The sequence below is a fragment of the Dermacentor variabilis genome, chromosome 7 (assembly GCF_050947875.1).
Source record: "Dermacentor variabilis isolate Ectoservices chromosome 7, ASM5094787v1, whole genome shotgun sequence".
NCBI classification, from domain to species: domain Eukaryota; kingdom Metazoa; phylum Arthropoda; class Arachnida; order Ixodida; family Ixodidae; genus Dermacentor; species Dermacentor variabilis.
The window spans coordinates 87,371,264-87,395,625 of record NC_134574.1 but is presented as its reverse complement, the minus strand read 5'-3'; the positions used below and the strand labels follow the sequence as shown (position 1 = coordinate 87,395,625).

At 45.5% G+C, this 24,362-nt stretch overlaps 1 protein-coding gene across 1 annotated transcript in view; it reads left to right on the top strand.

Moving 5' to 3' along the window:
- The window catches only part of tw (Protein O-mannosyl-transferase 2), a 40,845-nt gene extending 32,175 nt beyond the window's left edge, over positions 1-8,670 (top strand). Inside the window, exons 18-20 of the mRNA XM_075698744.1 lie at positions 2,047-2,187; positions 6,243-6,354; positions 8,467-8,670. Coding sequence (XP_075554859.1) covers positions 2,047-2,187; positions 6,243-6,354; positions 8,467-8,572 — 359 coding nt within the window. The 3' untranslated portion in view covers positions 8,573-8,670. The remainder of the gene's footprint in view (positions 1-2,046; positions 2,188-6,242; positions 6,355-8,466) is intronic.
- The last annotated feature ends 15,692 nt before the right edge of the window (positions 8,671-24,362 follow it).

The window sequence follows — 24,362 nt, the reverse complement described above, 5'->3', positions numbered from 1 at the left end:
TTTGAGATGCTCTAATAGGTGCAGCTTACAGAACTGTAATATACATTTCTGGTGCAGAGTTACAGGTATGTAAACTTCGTGCTTCTACATTCTTTTTAAAAAAGACTTACTCATTTTTGGCAAATCTTTTGTAAAAAGTTTGAGGCCATAAATCAAAATGCTGCTTTTACACTTGCTAGAATTTATCTTTCTCAAATGCAACAACTTTCATTCAGGTTGGTTTAGCTGTTGTCTCACAAAAACATTTTGATGGTTTACATGTATCCAGATAGGAAAAAGGAGTTGACCCCAAGCCAAGGCTTCCTCTTAACACTTCTCTTTAATATCCTTTTAAATCTGCTTGAAGGGCTGAATTAACTATAGCACTTCCCTGCTGACTCTGAGGTGATGTGTCCAATTTCCAGTCAGTAAAGCTACACTCACAACTTGTACACTGTTAATTTCGTTCATATGTCTGTGCATGTAAACATACAATATCTAATCCGTACCAATGCAACCACTAATTGTTTAAGCATACTGAATTTTTGCAAGGTAACAGTGCAAACAAAGACTTAGACTAATAAAATCACGCATTGCCAGCTCATAGCTTGAAGAGAGCAGGACCAGCCAGAATTTCATCATGATTTATGAGGTTCTTTAATCAGTTTGGTCTTTTCAGCATCCTAAAATTAGCAACATAGTGTTCACACTTACATAGAATTAATATTGTTGCTCAAAACAGTCAAAATATGGTGACAAATGTGTACTGTCATGTATGCATGGCTGCTGCTTGGAACACACAGTTAGTATTCTGCCATTGATTGTAACTGGGATATGGCATAAAGGCCCATAGATGTATAAATGTATGTCCACTTTATAGCATCAGCCACTTCTTTCCTATCAGGACAAAGAAATGTACCAGACATGTTGGCGCTATTACCAGTTAGTTGTTCCATTTAAGAATTTACCATACTGTACATGCTTGTCTTGTCATACAGCTTTCTACAAAAAATTACTAAAGGGAACTGTGGTGCTAGTGTCTACAGAAGTGGAGAGTGTGATGGTTCAGCTAGCATACGTGGAAATGTTGGGTACATTGATTTGCCTTAACTTTGTCCTTCTGGCTTCAAATGGATTTGTGACTTTGCAAATTGATAATTTTAAGCAAAATATTGCATTATACGTCCAACAATTTGTAAGGATTACGCATGCGCACAGTTGCCTATTGCTTTCTTAAGTTTATAATAATGTTGTTGCTTGGCAATTAAGAAATGTAAAGTGCAAGAAGCAATGCCGCAAGAATGTCTGAAGCCACAAGCATGAAGGTTCAACAAGTTTATGTTTGAACGACGGTGACAAGCGCTGCAGCAGGCAGCCCCTGTCTCTCTTGCACATTGCAGTGTGGGGCAACCATATGGCTACATCACAAAAAGAAGCAGTAACAAATTTTCTTTGTTACATTATTAAGTACAGTCGTACGCCCATAAAGGATTTGAAACATCCCGCCAGTCCAATTTTATAGTCAGAGTGTACTATCTAGATCTAGCTAGAAAAAATTTCTTCAATGTCACCAATGTTAAATACTGTTGCATCATCTGGTAGGTATAAGTCAATACAATTTTGCAACTCTCAGTGGTGTCTCAGGCCTAACAGCATTAAAACTAGCAGCATATCTCAGTAATAACAACACAACATCGCAAATACTTTTTTCCTCAGCGTGATATGGGCCGAAGTGAAAGCTGATTTTTACCATTTATTTCATACTGTAATGATGCAGGGTAAGTAGTACAAGCGAATTCAGGTCGACGATCGCAGCCTGTTTGCTGCCATGTTGTCATGCAATCACTGTAACCGGTGTACTGGTGCTGAACCACCACGCGGACTTCCAGCCAGCAAATTTTCTGGCTGGATAAAAACTGGTGATGTAATGAGTGGTGGTGATGGATTGTTCTTCATGACGGCCGGACTAGTTCCTTGTCGCCGTGTCTCGAAAATCATGTGTGTGTGATTGAGCTTTTACCCATAAGGGGCTTCATAAGTGCTAACATTGCACTGTTGCCCTTACAGACCGTGACCGTCGCCTCTCCCAAGCTTCGGTCTGGCTCGTCGTGGGCTGGGCTTTGCACTATCTGCCCTTCTATGGAATGGGCAGAGTGCTCTACTTCCATCACTACTTCCCTGCACTAATCTTCAGCTCTATGCTCTCGGGTGAGTAAAAATCACTGTGCGAAGTCATTGTTTTGCTCAATCCTTCCATCTGTTCTCGCCTATTTGGAACATTTTTCTTCTTGTTCTTGTTCACCACTTTCATTTCTGTAATTGGATGCCGTGCCGCAATAATCTGCGACACAAATGCTAGATTAAGCTAAATGCATGTAAAAAAAAAGCTTAAATCACTTTGCACATGGCTAAATATATATTGCATCTTTTCTTTTTAGGCTTTCACAAGATTTTTAGGAATAATATATAAAACATAAGCTGCTGATCATCAACTAGTTTCTGTTTTTAAATTTCTGACAGACATTTGTTGCCCTTTTAGAACACATCAGTACGGTTAATGCAGGAGTAGGCCCTCCAAATTAAGGCACCGGCGAGTTGTACAGAGAGTGCATAGTACGTGTGTGATAGCAGAGACGAGCAGGTGTGTGAAAACTAACTGGAAAAGTAAATTAGGGGTCAGAAACAAGTGCTAACATACTTAGTTGCTCTTTCACTGTACAGTGGACTCTCTCTAAACGGAACCTCAAGGGACCAGGGAAATTGGTTCCATTTATCAGGAGTTCCATTTACTGGGAGACAAAGCTGAATAAGGTTCCATGAATACAAAACCAACCAACCATGAGGATGGTGTTCTGTTTAAGAGGCAGTTTCATTTAAGCAATTTCCATTTATCGAGATTCCACTCTAGTTCTTTCTTTTACTCAGCACAGCAGCTTGCCCTGCACCATAAAACAGGCTGTCTTATGCTATGCAGACGTGACTTCACTACTCATTGGTTTCACTTTCACAGTTAGAATATGTGCCCTAAATTTAGTCATTAACAAGTTACTTAGCATATTCTATAGGATAAGCAGAATTATCGTCAGATTTTTTTGCTGCTAATAGCTATACCTAGCCATGCAGCCTATTTGTGAAACCTGCAGGGCCTAGTTGTGACGGTTCTTTTTAATGTGCTGCATAAAAAGAAACATCTAGTGTGTGCATGTGATGTGTGTCTGTATAAATATGTACAGTCGAACCCACTTATAACAATATTCAAGCGCAACTAAAGTTCTATTTTTATAACCGATAGTTGTTATGACCCGGTTGCATGAAAAAGGATAATGTAGGGGGATGGCAGAGATGTTGTGAGAAAACTACAGGGGCGAGGAAGCCAGTGCCCCTCCCCACCACCTTCCTGCATCAGGCTACTGATTGTGTTCACTCGTTTAACTGTTTAACTCTGTTTACTGCGCGCTCCGATCGCATGTAACAAGCTGCAGCTGTCAGCGTTCAAAAATGGCACTGCTATAACAACTGCACAGAGGGCTCACGGGCGGAAAGTGACATGCGAGCTCTGTCGAGGCATCACTTTGGTGGCTCCAAAAGGGACCTTTTCGAAAATGCAAGAAAGCTGCTGTAGCAGCCTCTCAGCTTGAGAAATCCAGAAGAAACGCTGGGGTGAGATCACCACAAGCATCTCGCCATGTACTTCAGACTGGCTTGCACGAACGAGAAAACCCCATGCCCGTCAGCCTTACTTGCTTTACGCAGAGCTTGCCGACATCCTTCTCCAAAGCATCCAGGTGCTCCATGTAGTGCAATGGAAGGTCTCTTGTGAAAACAAAGCCCCGGAGGGAGTGAATCATCTGCAGGGCCTTCTGCAAGGACAACGTTGAGGCAGCCTGCCCTATCGTGTCATCGCTATCGGAGCTATCGGATGCAAGCATGTTCGTGACGATCGCGTCATCGGTTGTAAGTTCTGATCTTTCTAATGCATCGTCTGCATGTAAAAACTCTTCAAGTCCTGAGACATCCTCCTCGACTGCAGACCAGAGTTAAGGCATCACTCCCTCGGTGGGAGCTATGCAGGCTTTGTATAAGTCACTGCTGCCTTGGACAAAGCATGCTTTCCTAAAGCAGTTCCGCACCGTAGAAGCACCTACTTCGGACCATGCACCCAAAGATAAACTGCGCAGCCATCAATAGATTGATCTTCAAGTCTCTTCAAACAATACTGTGCCTCTCTTTGAAGCGCTGTACCCAGCCGCCACCTGGCTGGAAGTCCACACTGTTGATGGACAGGGCAAACAGCTTCACCTTTGTGGCCAGAATTATCCCAGTGATAGGTGAAGTCATGGCACGGGCATAGAGAAACCACTCGTAGAGGGCCTCTTCCACCTCCTTATAGGCACCTTGTTGAACGTGTTTGTGCCCATTGCCTACTGAGCAGTTTTCTTTGTCGAACTTCTCTGCCAAGCGGATGAGTGCCGCACTGTCAGTTGCGATATTCCATAATTCTTCACCAAGCCACACTCTTTTTTAGCATCTTTGTAGCTCTTCACGATACTGCACTTTGTTTCCAAACCTATAGCAATGCACTTTCTTTTCACCAACAATGTTGTACATTGCCGATGATCAGCCGGCAGGTCAGCCATCTTCTGTTTTGGTGGGGAGTCAAATGAGGTGGAAAAAGCATGTGCCCAGGAATGACTTGGACACAACCAACAAAGACGAACACGAGCGGCTTAGTAATCAGTTGGCAGAGCTGCACGGAATGAGGGGCCAGCGAGCAGTCTGGAAGCAGTACCGTCAGCGTAGTTGGCACAGTCCATTCATGTTTCGAAGAGCGGCACAGTATAGAGCTATAGGCACATCCCATTCATGTTCAGAGGGTTGGAAGGGCAGCAGGAGAGAGGGATGCGAGGCTGGCGATGCGGAGAAGGCTGGCAAACAGTTGTTATTGTATGAGCGCACAGTGGCCGTTGGGGCGACGGGCGAGGGCGCAGTGCCTCAAATTTCTCTTTTTCTGTTTTCTTTTCAATGATTTTGCATTCCATTACCTTTCAGCACGGACACCCAGCAGCCAGACTTCATCGTTATAATCGATAATGCGGTATGGGGGCACTGTAGTAAGCTGGTTATTTCACCATAGAAAACACGCAAAAGTTGATGGTGCAGCAGCTTTTCATTGTTATAACTGCCATACTGTTCAAACTGGTATCGTTATAAGTGGGCTCAACTGTATATACGTTCCTTTCACTAAGATCTGACATGTAGATCTGTTGTATAGGCCACAATTTTGATTGTAGTTTGGCAGGCAGCATGGATGCAGCCCCACTTTAGACAGGCAGTTGTGCCTTGATGAGCGTAGTCCAGGAAAAGGCGCAGTATATCTACAAGAGCACCTGGTCAAGGGAAGAATGTACAAGTCATGTCAAAGATGAATTTCTGGTTTGGAGCCCATATACGTGTTGTTGCTAATTTCATTGTAGTGCACATGCAGATTGCAGATCCTTCTAACGCAACCTCCTCCATACCACCTTTTGTATGATTGAAAGTTATCCCTAAGCTCAAACCCTCCTCAGTGTCAGCCACCACCAGAAGTTTGTTCTCCACACCAAGTGTACCACAGGCTAAGGGTAGTGTCAGTGGTCTGGTCCCACAGCCGGTCATCTTCGCACTCATGTCTAATGAATGTGCAGCATCTTGCAACATCTGTCACCTAGCCTCATTGCAGATAAACATTATGCAGAAACCACCGAAGACTATTGTCATAGTAATGGAATAGCTTTCTGAATCCAATGAATTATCCGTAAAAGTCGTCTGCACAGCTTTTCTTGCCAATCTTCCACATTCATGACATCCCCAGGTTGGTGCTGATCCTCATGTTGTTGGCAAAACATTTCTTTTCATTCTTCGGCAATCATGGTGCCCGCTCATTCACGCCAAGCATCATGTAGCTTTTTCTACTTCAGTTCCTTTTCTGCCACAGTCATCACAGCAGCATGCTGGGCTGCCACTTCGCCCACCCACAAAGTTCAGCATACTGTGTTGTGATATCACCACCTCTCTGACCAACTATCAAGTTCCAGAAACACCAGCACCTTTCTCTATCTCCCCAGTGACCTGCTTTCTGTCTGCTGGTTCCGCCTCCATGGTAGCCCTCTTCACCTCCTTACGGCAGTGCCCTCTCCTTATTCTGTCTGCAGAGAAAATCCAGCCACTGACCAAAGAGCCAAAGAAAGCTATTTGCTTTAAAAATTGACCTTTCTCCTCTGCAGGCGTGGTGCTGGACTACATCCTTCGCGCGGTGCCTAGCTTCCTGCCCGAGAAAATTAGGCTGTCAGCGCACCACTGGATCATGGGCTGCTATATCGCAGTCATTGTGTACAGGTAAGTGTGCACTCTAATTGTGGCACCATGGCTCTGCGTGAACCGCAGCTTAAGATAGACGCGAGTGCCGATTCACCTGATAAGGCCATCAAACTTGTGTCCTGCCAATTCAAGCTTCATGAAGCAACACATGAATGGTGTTGAAGTTCAGTACTGGGGACAGCCGCACAGAGAGAGAGCTTGTGCTCTCAAAAATGCCGGCACCATGAACTCTCGGCACTGCGATGGGCCTGTTATGCTTTTTCTCCCAGCTGGAGATAACAAGTTGACACACTTTGACAAAACATGTTTGATGCGATCACAACCACGTGAGCTTTCTTTGTGCCCGCGCCACTCTTAGCCATGCACAGGTACAGCTGTAGTGGTGTGTATCTTGTTGAGCCAACACGCCAATGGTGGGCATTACCACTGGCACTCCCAACGCCGTTATGTTAAATACCATCTGGATAACACAACAGGGTGGCAAATGCCTGGAAAAGGAAACTCACGAAGGGAAAGGCGAGTCATGTTTTCATGGTAATTATTTCACGATTATGTTTTCACAATAATGTGTGCTCAATCGGTAGGTTTTGCCGCCCGTGCTGTGCAGTGATAAAATGAGGAAACAAATACATAGCAGCTGGGTTTGCCTGTCTAACATGTGTATATACGAAGCTTCTGCATGGCACCGCTGCGGACATTCTATGTAGTGCCTGCCAAACTCGAGTGCTAAAAGCTGCGTTGCCTGCTGCAGCTTGTCTCGTCAATAACGTGCTGTAGAATCTTGCTGAATGGAATCTCAAGGGACCGAAGAAATATGTTCCAATTGACAGGATTTCTGTTTACTGAGAAAAACGTGCTGAAGTGCAGCACTATATTTACAGTTCCTTAACACTGTTAAATGTTTTAAATGTAAAGAAGTGAATAAAGCAGCTAGTTTGTCCCGTGGTTCAGGTGTGGTTGGTGGCCACTGGACTGACTAGGCTTCCCTAGTTCTGGTTTCGGGGAGGGACTGGCGAAGTAATAAAACAAATATATAGCTCTTACTGCTCAAGTTGGTAGCTAATTAACATGGAGTTGTGCAGGAGCAGTCCAAATTATCGAACGGCACACTGTAGGTGGTCTGAGATTACAGTTACGCTTATTTTGGTCGTGTTTGGAGCATGTGGCTGTGCCATGAAGCTGTCCAAGTTTGTACAGGCTTTTCATTAAAAAAAAATATATCAAATTTGTTAACCAATGATTTTTTGCCACCACTTATGATGTATGGCTTTCTGAATAAAGGCAGCTTTTGCGAAAAATATATTTAAGATCATACCTCATTTTGAAAAAAATTATAGTATAGTTCGGTTCTGTGATTCCATTCCACAACGGCCATTTGTGATGCCTACTCGTTCTTGTTTGTCGTCTGCTCACGCTGTTAAAACATTCACCAGGATTCGTTTACAGAGTTGCCAAAAGTTTTGTTTCCATTAACAAAAGTGTGTTTTTTTTGCAGTACTGAATTACAACATCGTGTAAATACTATAGTAACCATGTAATGTATTACATGTAATTCATTACCTGAAGAGACAGAAAACTGGGCAAGGTGTCACAGATTCATAATAACATAAACAGCGCAGTGAAGACAAGGGAGAGGGGAGCGACACAACACAAGTGCTAATTATCAACTAGAGGTTTATTTCAAAAAAGAGTTTATTATATGCATAGTAGTACTGCACATGCACTTCCAATACAATGAGGTGAACATGACAACAGAATGCTGCTGCAGTCAGTTTTACAGAGAAAGGAAGGAACAAAAAAAAAAAAAAACTTCTTTAGGCCACCAAAATCAATGAGGCACACAGTTGTCAGCTATTCATCCATAATAAAAAAGTTGTGCCTCTTTCTAAAAAGTTGCTTCATTCTAAATGCATGATCCAACCATTGTACCCATTACGGGACCTTTTAACGAGTCAATTTTTGTTCATGGTGCTTCTGTATGATGACAAATCAAGTTCTGAAGTCGTACGAAGAAGTCCAGTGATGCATATATTTTTTTAGATTGTTCACGTTTCATCTTTGAGCTTTTGCTTTGGGCAAGTCATTTATTGAGACTTGCTTTTTTTGGTTCCTCTTTTCTCCATCCAACAGTTTCTACTTGTTCTCACCTCTCGCCTATGGTATGGACGGTTCCATCTCAGTCCATGAAAACAGCACAATGCATGGACTGCGGTGGCTTGACACATGGGAATTTTGAGCCTGACTTTTTTTCAGTTCCTGTAGGTGCCACTGCCGAAACCCATTGTGTATTATAAATGAATAATAAAACGATTAAACGACATTAATATATTGCAATGTTTGTGTGCGATGTCCTTTTTATTTTGCCTTCAACAATTAATCAGCTGAGGCAGCACAAACAGGGTGAAGATGTTGAATGAAGCCAGCGGTATAATTACAGGTAGGTGTGGTGTATTCATATTTCTGTTTTTTAAGAGAGTAAAGTGGTGACAACACACCAACTGTGACCAAAAACTGGACAGAGTGAAGATGTTTTGCTGCAGGTAATACCTTGTCTTCAAGTATGGGTGTGCTAATGTCAAATATTACTGAATCGAATAGAAAATTGAACATTTGAATCCGATTCAGTAATTGAATACCTATTATTCAATGTATTCAGTGTAGAGAACCGTGCAGTGCCATATGTCGCACGTGCCGCGGAACCCCTTGTGCTCGATGTCGCCCAAGCGAGAGTTTCACTTTGTGTTTTTGGCGTCGAAGGAGCGCTGAGGGTGCCGCGGACGGCCCACCCCTGCTAACGCGCAGTGTTGCCAGGTTTGGCTACCTATAGCCAAATCGGGCTACAGAAAAAGTAAAATTTGGCGCCGACTTAGGCGAGTTGGCTGTGTCGCTATATATGTCGCTGTGGGCTACTGAACATCTGCGACCTGGCTTTGTTCGGGCTATAAGGGGAGCCCTAATCCACGATCCAGAATTTTTCAATCTGCAGTGAGGATGTAGGCATTCACTGGAACCACGCTGAAAGCAGTGATAGGTGAGTGTGATAGCGAATTTACACTGGCATTAGTGAGAGGCAGACAAGTGCAGCCGTGACTGTGAGAAAGTAATATTTTGTCTATCAAGGCGACGTTCCTGCATTTCATGTTTTCCAAAGTGTTAAAGTATTTCTGCGATAACAGCTATGTGTTTTCGGTGTTTCCTGTCCAACTACTTTGGTATTTAACCAGTCAAAACGAAACCAACTGGATCAAAAACGAAATGACGCTTTTACACATGATGCGCAGTTCTGCATGTTGCCATAGCCATGCGTGCGCTTGTGATTTCCAAAGGATAAGTGCAAGTGTCTAATTATATAGCGACTGCAATTCTAAGCAATAATTATGTTTGTACTTAATAGTTGACTTACGTACAGTGATCTCATAGATTACATATGAAGTACCAAGATTTCACTGCCAGACCTTGCCACTTACTGGCTTTTGAGACTTCCTTTACCAAGTTAAAATTATATTCCCTACTTCAATTGCAAACAGCGTGCTGGATTCTGTCACTATAAATCATGATCATTTCATTTACATCAACGTCTCGCAACACATTCTGGCCAGTTGTCAGTCCCTTCAAGCGTCCTTCAAGATCATTGTGCTTACATTCGAGATTCATTTCGATAGGTTCGCCCCTCTGCAGCAATTCGCTGGAACTCGAGTTTCCGGAGCCAAGCAAGAAAGTCTTCTTCTGTCTGCAAGCATGATGTTACTGTTCTGAAAGTCAAGGGTCGACCGTCACGGACTCTCTGTTACGAAAGGTTGTTCAAAAAGAGATTACCGGGGTGGAATGTGAAAATGTATATACAAATAGAGATGGCTATATGCATGGCTACAAATTTGTTTTGCCCTTCTTTGTGTTTGGCTACATTTGGGGCTACCATATCTCTAGCTTTGCGTTACGCCGCCTTGTCCGACCTGGCAACACTGCTGACGCGGTAGCGGACTTGGTTGCTGCAAGCGCACCCCCACGTCGGCCCGACGCCGGGTTGCACCCAGAGTGCTCGAACGCTGCGATTCGCAGAATGGCACCGCGTCGACCGGGGCCGCCTCTCTGTCGGTGCAAGGTTTGTCCGGGGTCGACAGGACCGACAGAAGTGATAACGCGACACGAACAGAGGGGTCGGTAACAAGAGCAGCGCGTATTGCGTAAAGTGCGAAGATCGGGCCGATTAGCCGCCGATAGGCACGTAGATTGTGTTGGATAAGCGGCGACGAACTTTACGCCGCTTCAACAGCCGCCACTCTAACTCTCACGAGTGACTATGGGAGCGATGACATGATGAGCCACCCGTATAAACATACTGGCGGCAAGCATTGCGTGACGGCTTGGGCCCCGTCGCCGCATCGACCAGCAGCAAATTTTCGTCACGGCCGCTGCCTAGGCCATTAGGCCTAATGGGAGCTGCTCTCGTCTGCGCTACATCGCGCGTCGGCGACAGTTCGGTGCCGAATCGACGCGGACCTATTCGCAGCAGCCGCGCGACAGCCGGAAAACCGTCAAACCGCCTCGCAAACGAGAGTGCACGGGTTGGCAAGAAAGTTGTTCACGGCCACCATCTTTGCGACACACCGTACGGCTACAGTGTACTAGAAGGCTTTTCCAGTACACTAGTATGATGGCCTCTCGTTCCCGACGCCGTTCGTAGACGCGGATCGGTCTTTTTTTTTTTTTTAGGGCACAGTTTGAGCGAATGAGCACAGTGAAGGATGATAGCGAACGCGGAGCACAGCGGGAGATGAAAGACGGCAATGGCGAAGAGAGCGCGAAGAGGAAAGCGCAGGAAGATGTGCAGCAGAACCATGAGGCGGAAAACGGAGGAGAAGGGTACGGCGAAAGCTTGAGAAGAAAAGCGTAGTGTCGCACAAAACAGGCTTTGCGGCGACGATGGCTACGAGATGGCGCCAGAGTAGCCCGCGTCGTCTGTATGGGAACAAAGCGCTGCATGAGCGGAGTTCTGTCTGCGGCGGCTGCCGTGAATCGCGCCCACACGTCAACCATGCGCTGCCTCGTGATCTCCCGATTAGCGAGGCAGTCGCGCCACACTTCGCTGCGTTTGCAACGCTCCGCACGGGGCACATTGTTTACGCCAGCCAATTTTAGTATAGGGGCCCCAAAGAAATAGCGTCGAAGTCATTGCGCGTGAGCGAGACGCAAACTGCGTTTGGGTTTTGCGTTGGGAACGCTATTTCACCGATTTAGCGTGAGCCCGAATAGCGGCCCCAAAGGCTTTGCGTCAGTAAACATGGCGGCGCCCATCGAAGCGACGGCTCCAGCCTAGCACCAAACTGGGTTCGATTGGTGGTAACGCGTGAAGTTCGCAAGCTAGGAGAAGTGATTGCGGTTATCGCTTTCTCACCACTAGCGCGTGTTATGAAAATTGATTCACTAGATGCTGCTGATTCCGAATTCGATTGTGGATTTTATGGCTCGTACGCCTAACACGGCTAAGCTTAATGGCTGGTGAAGGCACGTAAAGTTGGTTTGCTCAAAACTAAGCGCAATTAATTGTTTGCTACTTACAGAATAACCTCTAAATTGTAATTAAACGCGAATACACGCAAGCCAAAATTGCTATTCCTATCATAAAATGGCATATTTTATTTAAATATTTCTAATAGCTTTTTTTTTCTTTTTGACGCCGTAGTGGCGCTGCAGTGTCAGCGCAAGACGCTATCCGCGAACGTAAAACCCTATTCTAAAACTCTTCACTCCTGCGTGCCCCAACGCTAACATCCGCAAAGTTCTTTGAGGCCACAAACTATTGGGGCCCGTATTCTAAAACTAGCTAATATATCGCGGAATCAGAACGTGCGCATAGAGCTCCGCTAAAACTTCGCATTAGTGATCGAGTGTCATAATCGCCGGTTAATTTTTTAACGCGATAGCGTTAAGGGCCCCTTGTCGTAGAAAATCCTGCGTTGACCGTCGTTTCGGCAAAATATCATTCCGAACCATGCAAACTCAACCACGTGCGTGTAGCGCAAAGAAGTTACCGAACTTACTGAATTTCTCAAAGCAAAGTACGTCAGGAAAATCGTAAAGTGCGACTTACACACGATCTACAGATATGATAGCGTGGAATTTTAATTTGGATATACGAGAAAATCACCGCCCCTTCCTGTCCGTAAACATGGTCGAACAGCAAAACTGTGTTAAGTTACACCGAGTGTTACACCATGTAAGTCAAACTTCACAAGCAGTCTACATTGCAGATCTTTTCTTTCACCATTCTTTCACCTCATTTTGACTTTTGCAGTAGGCGGCTTCTTCCTGAGGAGTACGCACTACTCGCGGTCTTTCCATAGTTGTAGCTGGGATGGGATCTGCGGAACCACTAATCCAAAGCTCCGTATATTGGGCGCAAGGCCCACCACTGGAGATCCGGGCGCTGCAATCGTTTTGACAATTGGTTGGATTGGTTTGACGATTTCCGTCATTGTGTTTCTTAACGAGGTTACACACACGTTCGGCTGCGACGAACAGAACGACGTCTGTGACGGTATGCCCGCAGTCCGCCGTTGTTGCTTGCGTTCGGCGTCTCAAGTTTGCTCGGTGGCGTGGTTAGCAGCATCTGCTCGGCGTTGCCACTTGAGATTCTTCTAAATTGCCTCAAAATTAAATCTCTCCGTCACGTAAGACAGTAAATTGCTCGTACATCCTTAAGCAATGGCTCATACCCCTATGAACACAGCATCCCCACTACGACGATGGAAAAGAATTAAAATTCCTCGCTGCAATGACAAGCGGCAACGGAGCTGCAGCTGTGGAAGTAGACGATGACGCTCGAGCCATTACTGATGATAGTTTTAGCGAACTCCGACAAGGACGGCACAGGGTCCGCATGAACAGCTTCGCTGTAAAACAATTCCGTTACGCGCAAACTCGAACAGAAACCCCATTTTCTGGCGTTTCTACCATCCATAGACCGGCCACGAAGCGGTGTACCCGGTTCCTTGCAGCACCTCCAGATGGTGCTCGCCTCCGCCGCATCGCAGCCCACACAAGAGGCCGCGTTTCGAACAGAAAGCTCGCCTTCGTGCATAGCGTTTGCCGCCAGCGTTTGCCGGTAAACATTACGGTCGCATAAGCTGCAGTTGCTGGAAAGCGCGAGAAGCAGTCAGGGATCTTTGAATCTATCGCGTTCCACTTTTAAAGGCGAAGCTGAAGCGTCACATTTTTCTTCTTTTCTTTTTCTTTGTTCCTTTTTTTTGTAGCTTCGAGCTATCGGTCTTAAGACTAGCTTTGGATTTACATGGTGGGCGCGAAAGTTTTATGACCTGGTTGCATGCGTTGGTGCGGACGGTAGATAAACAAGTTGTTGGGGGGGGGGGGGGGAGCGGCCCGCAAACTTTGAAACCTTTGCAAATCACACCAAACTTTACAATGAAACGGCTTGGACAGCGCCACCTCTTTAATGACGGCGCTAGCTACGAGAGTCACGTGACGCACGGTGCTTTCGTCGGTCGCGCAGATTGGCCTCGCAATAACCCACCTGCCGCAAAGTTTGTATAGCCTTCACAGTTTTCATAGGGCAAACGGGCCGGTGCTTCAATGACAGGGCTAGACAGCACAATAATGACGTTAGAAAAGGATACGCTAGTCACTTGGCCAAACACTGCAAAAAGTGTGCATGCACACCCTTGTTTGTTGACACAACTTCTTGAGGAAAGAAAACACAAAAACAGAACGCGAAATAGTTGAAGCATATCTTATAAGGAAAGCAGGCGACAACTGCATCAGCTGTCCGTCTTTGGTTTTGCAAGAAAAGGAAGGGACCTTTCTTTCGAGGTATCTGGGCACATGAACTGATTGACCATACAATTGTGTGTATGAACTGATTCATTTACAATCTTTTGTGTGTATGGTGATGAGTGCCTGATTTACCTGATGGGCAGAGCATAAATAGAAGACCGTTTCTAATAAACACCAGTTGGAAATAGCGCCATTCCTGTCGTATGCGTTTCTTTCGTCTTTGTCTTTAGCGCGTTTTTATGAAAACTGAACCAACTGGCCCAAACAAAGGTGTTGTTGGGATAGCCCTTCTACATTTTGGAGAAAAACTGGAAAGCAAAACTTTCCATGCAATAAATCAAAGACTGCCGAAAAAACAAGGTCCACTGTACTGAGCTGCGTGGAAACTTAATTCGTATTCAGTACAACAGAATGTCACTAATTCATTATTTCACATAGCAAAAAAAAAATAGTTGACTGTATTCAACAGAAATTCTATCGATAGAATTCGTATAGAAATTCAATGACAGACCTTCATATACTACAATTGAGCTGTAATCAGTGCTTGTGCTTGTTAATTTGGTGTTCCTTCTAATAAGAGTAGATCGTACTGCATATCTTGATTGCTATGTACCTACATTACTGATAGCTTGCTATGTTTTTGTTATGCATTGCTAGAAGACTCCTGAGCACGTGCGGCATTGTGTTTCCTTGCCCAAAAATTTTTAAGCGTTAGCTTTTGTGAAACAGTTTCTGATATTCGATTCGATATTCGGCTTTTCCTGATTCGACACGACATTCAACTCATAATGTAATATTCGGTATTCGCACACCCCTACTTCATAGTCATTTTGGTCATCATGACTGGTTGTTGTCGGGGAAGCCACTAGTTGGCAGGTGGTTTTTTTGGGTGGCACTTGAATCTTTCCTGTTAGTGGCCTTCTGATGAAGCGCGAAAAGATGCAGCGACCAAAAGAACTGAAAATTGAATGACGTTTCGGCTCCCCGTACGGGAGCCTCGTTCAGAATAAAACCCATAACAGAGACGCATGGTATTTAAGTACGTTTCAGTACGCGACGTGAGCAGCGAGTATACATCGTCGGAAGTGTCTCGTCATCCTTATTCAACGTGTGCGCCGTGGTCTGCATATGCAAGGATTCTAGATGCAGGCGTAACGCAAGCTTCTATTCCCTAGCCAGGACACGTGGACTTGCCCGGTGCATATTGTGGCCTGTAGATTCCACATGCTCGGCAAGGGTGCACTCGCGGCCGCGTGATGTTTCCTGCATGTAGGGAAATACAATGTACGTGTATTTCCCCGGCCAGATGGGTTGCCGTCAGAACTTTGGATTTCTTCAGTGGCCTCTCTGCATATAAAAGACCACGAACATTTATTCTAGTTGTTCGAAAAGCTCGGGGGCTTTTCCTACCACGGATGGTTGTGGCTTGAGTGGTGTTCACTATACAGTCATATCTCGGGTCTGCGTGCAGATTAGGCACCCAAGAATATTAGAAACAGAATGGTATGCAGCGCCACCTATACATTTTAACTACGTTCAACCACATCTTATAAAATAGTGAACTGTATAGCTTGCAGTAGCAGACCCAAGAAATTGTGCAACAAAGGCCAATATAATTGTTCATTGAAAAAAAAATATTTACTAAGGTTGCTTAGGGCAGGATTGCCAACATTTTTTCAAGCGTGTCGCTAAACTGAGATAAGGATATCGCAAAATGTTGCTACAAAGTAAGTAACACTGTCGAGTGAATTTGATATAATGTAGGTGCTTTCGGAACACTATAATAGTATTATTCATAGCACATGCCTGATGTCTATTCATGTAAGCGAAGCTTTCTTAGTTTTGGAGAACGGTGTTTTAAAACAACGTATGGTATGTACACTCAAAAATGTTTGCATACTTTGGCATAGTCATAGCCGGAAGTTGGGGGGTGGTGCACATCAGCACGGGTGATCCTGACGGCTCCGTGACGGGTGGCATATGTACCGACAAAAAAAGTAACTATGGTTATGCGAGAAGACACCCTCAAAATTCATGACATCACTGCGACTTGTTGCAATAACTTCAAGGCAACGTCGCCATCCGTGTTTCATTTTTGCTTTTCTGGACTACCAATACGCCTTCGCACACACTGTTTTTTATTGTCAAAATTTGTTTCGCTATAATACCGATGATGTTTTTTTCTCTTTGTGCCCCTTTATTATGAGTCACCAACCTTCAAGCACTTGAAGACTATACTTTTAAGAATTCGATTCGGTAAATGTGAACAGCCTCTTTTATGGTGGCCCTTGAGTGTGTTTTACAGAGTGCCTTGCGCTGTAAAGGTACTATGGTATGCATATCTGGTGATCATGGCATATTGCTTCTCAGAGAGTATGAGATTATGAGTGTGAATAGTTTACCAGGTGTTGTTACTTGTTCATGTCACTTGCGCCCTGTGTAAGTGAGTGCTGCGGGGCTGCTGCGCGGGGAGGCCGCGCTTCGACCGCACCAGGCAAACGTGCTTAATGCAATTAGAATTATTTGCCTACTTCAGCCGTCTGAGCTCTGTCTGTCTGTATGTCTGTTATGACGGGGCACCAAACGCCGCTTTCTCTTTTGATAAACAGGTAAGCCACGTGATAACTGTGTCATCGGTTTGGTGTACAATAATCGCACGCGGAATAAAGGCTTTTCATCAGTTGCTGACCGTCCGACCTCCGAGTCACGTCCGTAACAGTTGGCGAAGAGGCAGGCAGCGGACCGGCGCAGGCCCGACCAATAAGCGCGGCGCAATGACAGTCAGCGGCCACGCGGGGAGTACCGCCTGCGTACGAGCGCTCACAAGCGCGTCATGGGACGACTGCGTAGGGCGGCTCGAAATGTACCGCGAAGCCAACACGCTTTCAAAGGACGAAGCGGGCGGTTTTGCTCTGTTCCTGAAGAGAAGAAACGTATGTACAGGCTCATCGTGACGCTGGTCAAACCCGAAAGGCCGACAGCTGCAACCTAAGAGATCTGATATGTTACTCTACATGCAAGAGCATCCAGAAAGCGGTCCGCCAACACATGCATGCGAAGCCGTCTGTACTGTACCGAAGTTTTATTTTACAAGCGTAACCGAGCTCAAGGTGACCGCGTCGCAGACTACGTGACATTGCTGAGAAAACTGGCTGGAAAACTGCGGTTTTGGAGACAAGACGCTTCCACTGGACGGGAAGATGAGAGACCGTTTTGCCTTCGGCACCAGCAAGGAGGCTTCGTCCAGAGAAGCCGCCTGCTACCGCTGGAACGGTAAGCACAGTTTTGAAACTTGCAAGTTTCGTTATGCGGCATGTCACTTCTGCGAGAACGGAGGTCATATCGCTAGAGCTTGTCGCTTCAAGAAGAGTCACAGTCAAGGCAAAAGCAAACTACTACTCAGAAGCCAGAAAAAAAAAACGGCCACAAAAGCAAAGTCGGGCAAGCAGACCGCTTCACGAAGTAGAAGAGCTTTACTTGGTTTGCGAAGTTCACGAGCTCGAAAAGCTCGTCGCGACTGTATTGATTCAAGAAGTGCAGACGACAGTAGTCTCAGGGGCGTCACACTCGTTGGTCAGTCAAGAAAGTTTCGAGCAATTGAAGGCAGTGCAGGCAAAGTTCCACTTCAGAGTACGGGAACGCAGCTCGTGACAGGGACGAAATAGCCACTTGAGGTGCTGGAAAAGGCAATAGTATAAGTGTGCTTCAAAGAAAAGTGTGCGAAATTGCCTTCACTAGTAGTGAGCAAACAAGGCAGCAGCCTGGCGGGCACATGTTGGTTTGAGCCCTTAGTAATTCAAGTTCAAGGATTAAAAGAAAGGTATCCGATAGTTCAGAAATCGTTCAGCACATTGAAGAGCTGCTCGCAAGTGATCTGCCAGGCTGCACTCAACATCAATTGCACATAGATCTAAAAGACGAAGCATAACCATTGTTTTTGAAGAGCAGAGCACTGCCGCTTGCGCTGAGAGATGACGTGGCAGCAGAGATAGTCAGCCTACTTAAACAATGTGTGGGAACCGGTACAGTCCTTTACTTGGGCAACCCCCATTATAGTCGTGAGAAAGCGAAATGGTTCCATACGCTTGTGCGGGGATGATCGCCGCATGGTGAACAATGCCTTTCTTTGCGAAATCTTTGCAATCTTTCTTTGCAATCGAGGAGGTGTTTGCATCACTAGGGCCAAGCAAATGTTTTGCGAAGCTGGATTTGGCTCAGGCCTGTCAACAGCTTGTTGTGGATGACGAATCAGCTGAAGTCCCTAAGGTGAACAAATGAAGGGCTTGTTTAAATTGACGAGGGTGGCGATATGGGCTTCTTTGTCAGTCATCATTAAACGGTATCTGTAGAGCGCAACAAAACAAAGACGCAAGAAGATAACAAGCAACTTCCCCAAGATATAAACTCGTTGTTTGGTGGTTTCACACCATCCGTCTGCCACGGAAAAATAATTTTGAAGATTGTACGTGCTGAACGACTTCGGCAGGCGCGTCTCCACTGTGATTACCTCAGCATGCAGATGTTCGATCAGCATGAACCGTGCGTCGCAAGGAAACTTCGCCGTAGGCACCTGCAGTTAGCTGATCATGTCACCGAGTTCCTTTGGCAATCTCAGCTAAGGCTACTACGGGCTTACGTAAACAAGGATCGACGAAAATCAATGACTGACGTCCATGTTCCAGAGGGTTTTAATCTTCCTGACATGTGCGCCAAGTCCTTCGTCCAAAATTTGCCCAAGCGAGCAGCTGGACTAAACCGGAGCTTCTGTCCATCGTACGTGAAGTTTCCAAAACAACCCCGGAAGAAGATGGTGTGAGGACGAACTCTGAAGGGTTGGACGCCCTATTACGATGTAAGGCCAAACCTTCTAGCTGCCTGTAAAACGCGTAGAGTCTTACCTGAGGAATAATTCATTGTGTGTCATACCGGCCAACAAAGAGGGCGGTTTTGCCGTTTCTTTCCTATAATTGTTTCTTAGAAAAAGCCGGTCAAGCGATATCTGCAGTGTTCAATGAAAGCAATTGAGAACGTGTCACCTACGAAAGCAGCAGCAAGAGTTAGTTCAAAATTCAAGAAACTGAACTTTGGTAGACAACGGAAAAGTATGCTGCAATGTATTTTTAGTGCTAAGACACACAGGACGTTCCTTTTAAAGTTATAATTTCCGAAAGGGGCACCTGGCAGAAACAAGTTGCCATGTGCAGTCATGGTTTAAAAAAAAAAACTTGAACCCGCTGTAAACCGCCGGCGCGCACTGCTGCTCGCTTGCGTTTAGGATAAAGAGAGTGAGGGAAAGATGTCTTTCTCTCAAGCATCCTTTGATAACAACGCTCGCGAAAAACTAGTGCAGCGTTCGCTCTGCCAGCCGCGAGGTCGTCTTGCGGCCGCCATGCTACGGCACTCCGTGCGAGTAAATGTGGTCGCCGGGGCGAAACTGCCCGGCTTCCATGCAGCGTATTATAGTATAAAAATTGTCTTAATCATCAAAATTTCCTATTAATTTTATCCTGCACATTCAGAGGTGAGAGCCTTCGCATTATGCATTTAATGAAGATTTTGAATGCATTTCTGGGTGCAATGAAAACAAAAGATAAAATACAGACCTGACATCTTTCAGTGCTGTCTAGCGTTGTTCCAGCTTGCATTGTAATATGCGAGCAATTCACTCATCGTTAGTTTAAAAGGACAAGAAGCAGTACTTTTGACTACAAGGGCTCTCTTCGGGAAGGGGCTGTACCCACCGTTACGATACTTCAAATACGTAGACCGCACTTCTCCACTAGAAAACGACCACACGATTGCGTTCGCCGTTGAAGTTCTTTAAATAAACCCACAGTGAGATTATGAAAACTTTTCGGGACAAGAAGACGTTTGTTCTGCCGGAGTAGCTGATTGAGTTAGACCCATTCCTTCGGCGTTTTGGGAAGGGCCCACTAGCTCGCTTTTTTTGTCTTCGTGCATAATGCCTCATTGTCGTTAGGGACCGCTTTCGAGCACACATGAGACCAGTGTAAGTTCAGCCCGTTTGCATTGGGCATCACGCGTTTGAATCGCGTAAGGTAGGCCACGGCCACGAGATCATAACATTTCCAGGCAGTGAAGGCCAGCGGTGCTGTCGCGGGTTCACTGGAAGAAGTATTTTGAGTGTTGTGAACTGATGTGTCATTCGTCTCTACGAGAAAGGGCTTCACAGGTAGTTTAAAAAAAACGGTTATACCTAGTGTCCTTTCAACTAGACCTTGTCTAGTTTACAGTCAAACACAAGCTACATGCTGCAGCTCGGGGCAACCACAGACACACTTAATGCCTTGAAGGCATGCTCCCCCCTGTGATCTCGTCGAGAGATGCAGCTGCCACCCTGAAGCTTATTCTTTCTTGGTTAATTTGCTACTTGTGACCTTCATGATGACACATACGAGCTCCCATTGCGGCACATTATTTAGTATAACAATCAGCCGCTGAGGTCGGATCTTAGCTACGATCCTCGCGAAGTGCCCGTGTTCGAGCATGCGCAGGACTATTCAAAGCGTTGTCCATTTAATTTGGTCCCCAAAAAATTAACTGATAACGACACTCGGAATTTGGAAATTTCAGCGTATCGTGTTTGACAGCGGCCACCAAAGACCTCCGTCCGCTCATCCAGCATACGCTGCAAACGGCATGACAGCCGGTCGGCTGGTTTCCGCTTCGCGACGGCGGCGCTAAACCCACAAACGGGCCACACAGAGCTGCGCTGTAAAATGGCTTGCTCATCTCAGTGAAGCGGCGAACTCGTAGTGCGCGGTTGTGGTTCATCGCCACAACCGCGCAGCTCCGTATAAAACACATAAAAAACATAACGCTGTATTTTGCCCCTATCATTTTCTTTTTTCTTCGTTTTTTTTTTTTTGCGCGCCTGAGTGTTCGATAAGTTCTTTTCTGCTAGTGAGCGGCAACACGCATCTGTTCGCTGCCGTCAAGAGAAATGGTATGAATTGACCGCGACAAAAGGCTGAAGATAATCGGCCTTGCTGTTGGAGGAATGAACCGGCGGAATATCGCTAGGAAACCACCACTAGCTGCCACTCTTGTGTCCAAATAAATCGATGATCGAGCACATGCTCGACAGCTCCCATATTCCGCATGCCCTCTTACAAATTGTACCCAGGAATCGATATTAAACCAGCTTGTTTTTACTTAATATCTACAGTGCATCTAAATCGCAACGAGACGACTTCGGACTTTTTTTCGGCCGCGACCTGCCGTGGTTACTCAGTCGCTATGGTGCTGGGCTGCTGAGCACGAGGTCGCGGGATCGAATCCCGGCCACGGCGGCCGCATTTCGGTGGGGGCGAAATGCGAAAACACCCGTGTGCTTAGCTTTAGGTGCACGTTAAAGAACCCCAGGTGGTCGAAATTTCCGGAGTCCTCCACTACGGCGTTCCTCATAATCAGAAAGTTGTTTTGGCACGTAAAACCCCATAATTTAATTAATATTAATTTTAATTTTTTCGGCCGCCAGTAAACAAGCCAAAAAATTGATTATTCTGGAAGATTTCAATGCGTCCCACCCAGCCTGGCGGTACCAAACAAACTCCAAAAGGCTGCTGTCTAGCCCACGCCATGCGCCTTCATCGATTCACTTTGCTGACAGAACCTGACACACTAACCAGAATGGGCAACCGCGCAAGCAGGGATACCTGCCCTGAGCTTACAATGGTCAAGGGGTTGACTCAATGCTTCTCGAACAACGTAATGGAGAATCTGGGCAGTGACCACAGCACTCTAGCCGCAGAAGTCCAACTGGTGGCTATACACACCCCAGAACGTGCAATTAAAATAACTATAACTGAGGTTTTTCAGCGCACGAGAAGGGACGAAAGACAGTGGCAAGACGCGGACACAGCGCTAACTTCCAACAATTGTTTTATTCCACAAAGCGGTACATATATATATATATATATATATATATATATATATATAGGTAACACACACCACCGTAAGCATGCGCATATGTACTGATTTTTAATCAAATGAGACAGCAACGAGACATGTGTAATGGAAAGTTAAGATGATATCAAAGATGAGAGAACGACCATGCATAGCGAAAAAAATTTTTTTTGTAATTGCAAGATTAAAATGTCATCTCGATCAGACCATCCCGTGCGTCTCGTTTAAAAAATCGAATTCTTTTTTTGAAAGATCGATTGAAGGTGGGAAGGGGGGGGGGCGCTAACACAAGCGCTCCCTAAGCTAGCGATCTTCGCCGCTTCAATAATCTCACGTGTTGTTTACGCTGCGCTTCTTCCTATCACCGTGCACTTTTTATATATGGGACTGCACCCATGCTTTCTGCAATGAAAAGCCAGATGCCCCAATCCTCAAGTTCGCACACTATTTGCGTGTTCACGTAACCTATCATTTACGCACCTTCCTGTTTGGCCGATGTATTTTTTGCCGCGCGACAAGGGCAGTTCATACACGATATTGTTCTGACAATGAACGTAGCATTCCTTGTGATTTGTCCGGCAACTGCGCTTCTCAGAACCACAGTAGCTGGCCTTGCACAAGTTGGATAGCTTGAATGGCGCTGAAAAGATGACGCTTATATTTGCATTATTGCCAATCTTCTTCAGTCTGTGCGAGATATCTTGGATGTACGGTATGATTGCGCGTTTCTGGTTCACTCGCGCATTTTCCGGTGAAGTAAACTGCTCATCCTGTCGCCCGCGTTTTGCGGTCTTAAGGAGCCTTTCGGCCACAGCTGTGATGATATGCCGCGGCAAACCGGCCTGTTTCAGGCGATCCACTTGCGCCAGAAAACTGGACAAACACTTGTGAGAACATGAGCGGCGAAGCGCATTCATTAGGGTTCACTTTGCGATCCCCCTCTTAACCAACTTAGAGTGGCCCGATGAAAATGGCAGTAGCGGTTTTTTCGCCCTTGGTTCATATGCCCAGCAAACATGGTGTCCCTTAAAAAACATTCTTATATCGAGAAAACGCAAAGTACCATCCTGTGGCGTTTCATGCGTAACAGTGAGCGGTTGTAAACACTTGTTGAAAAGATCTAGCACTTGCGTGACATCAAGACAAGCCTCCCTGCTAGGACTTGGATCAAGAAGCACAAGGTAGTCGTCAACGTACCTATACACCTTTTTTACATTTGAGTTTTATAATTTGGCATCCAGTATCCTGTTTACACGAGCAAGATAAAAGTCCCTTAAAATTGGCGCAATGCAGGAGCCAATGCAAATTCCTTGTTTTTGAAGATAAACACTTCCATCCCACTTGGAGAACGTCGAGCGCAGGTACAAGGACAATAGTTCAAGAAAACCCTATGTAGATATGCAGATGGTGTTTACAAACTGCAGTTCATCGTAAGCATCAATAGCCTCTTGAACACATACTAATAACTCATCATATGGCAATGAATAATATAGATCTTTTACATCTATAGAGAAAGCATTAAAATTACTGCCTACATGCGTCTTTAGATAACCTATTACTTCTTCTGAGTTCTTGGTCTGAAAAGGATCATTCACTGCAAGCAACTTCAACTTGCATTCAACGGACTTCAACTTCAACGGACTTTTGCCAAGTCTCACCTTCCGACACTATAATGCGCAGTGGCCATTCTGGTTTATGGGTTTTGATCGAAAAAAACATTTCAAGGCTGCCAGATTTTTTACTTTCGATTTCGCGGACCAGTTTACTCAGGTTTAATTTCTGACAAAGCTTCTTCGCTTCTAATTTCACTTTCGCAAGTGAGACATCTTTCCTGCTATGAAAAACGGAATCCAAAGCTTCATGTGCCTTCTGTTTCAATGAGTTATGTGGGGTGACCACAAAACCACCTTCCTTATCTGCAGGAAGCAGTGCCAAGCTATTTTCGTGAACGAAATGTTTCACACGTTTTAAGGGCACGACTGGCCTGGATGGCTTAGCTCGCGACACAACATCCACACCTGCTGAGATACACATTCCAACTTCATTTCCCTCAGAGCATTTTGAAATGTCTCTAACCAAGGTTAACCTCAAGGGGGCCTTCGATAACGTCTCACATGACCTCATTCTAGACAATCTTGCATTCTCCCGATGCGAAAACGCATCTGTGATTATTTCCGAGCCTTATCTGACCTCACAGCCAGCATCGGCCTAGGTGATATTCGGTCGGATATCATAAAACTTTCCGACTGAGGGAGTCCACAAGGTTCGGTTCTCTCACCCACCCTGTTCAACGGGGCAATGGCAAA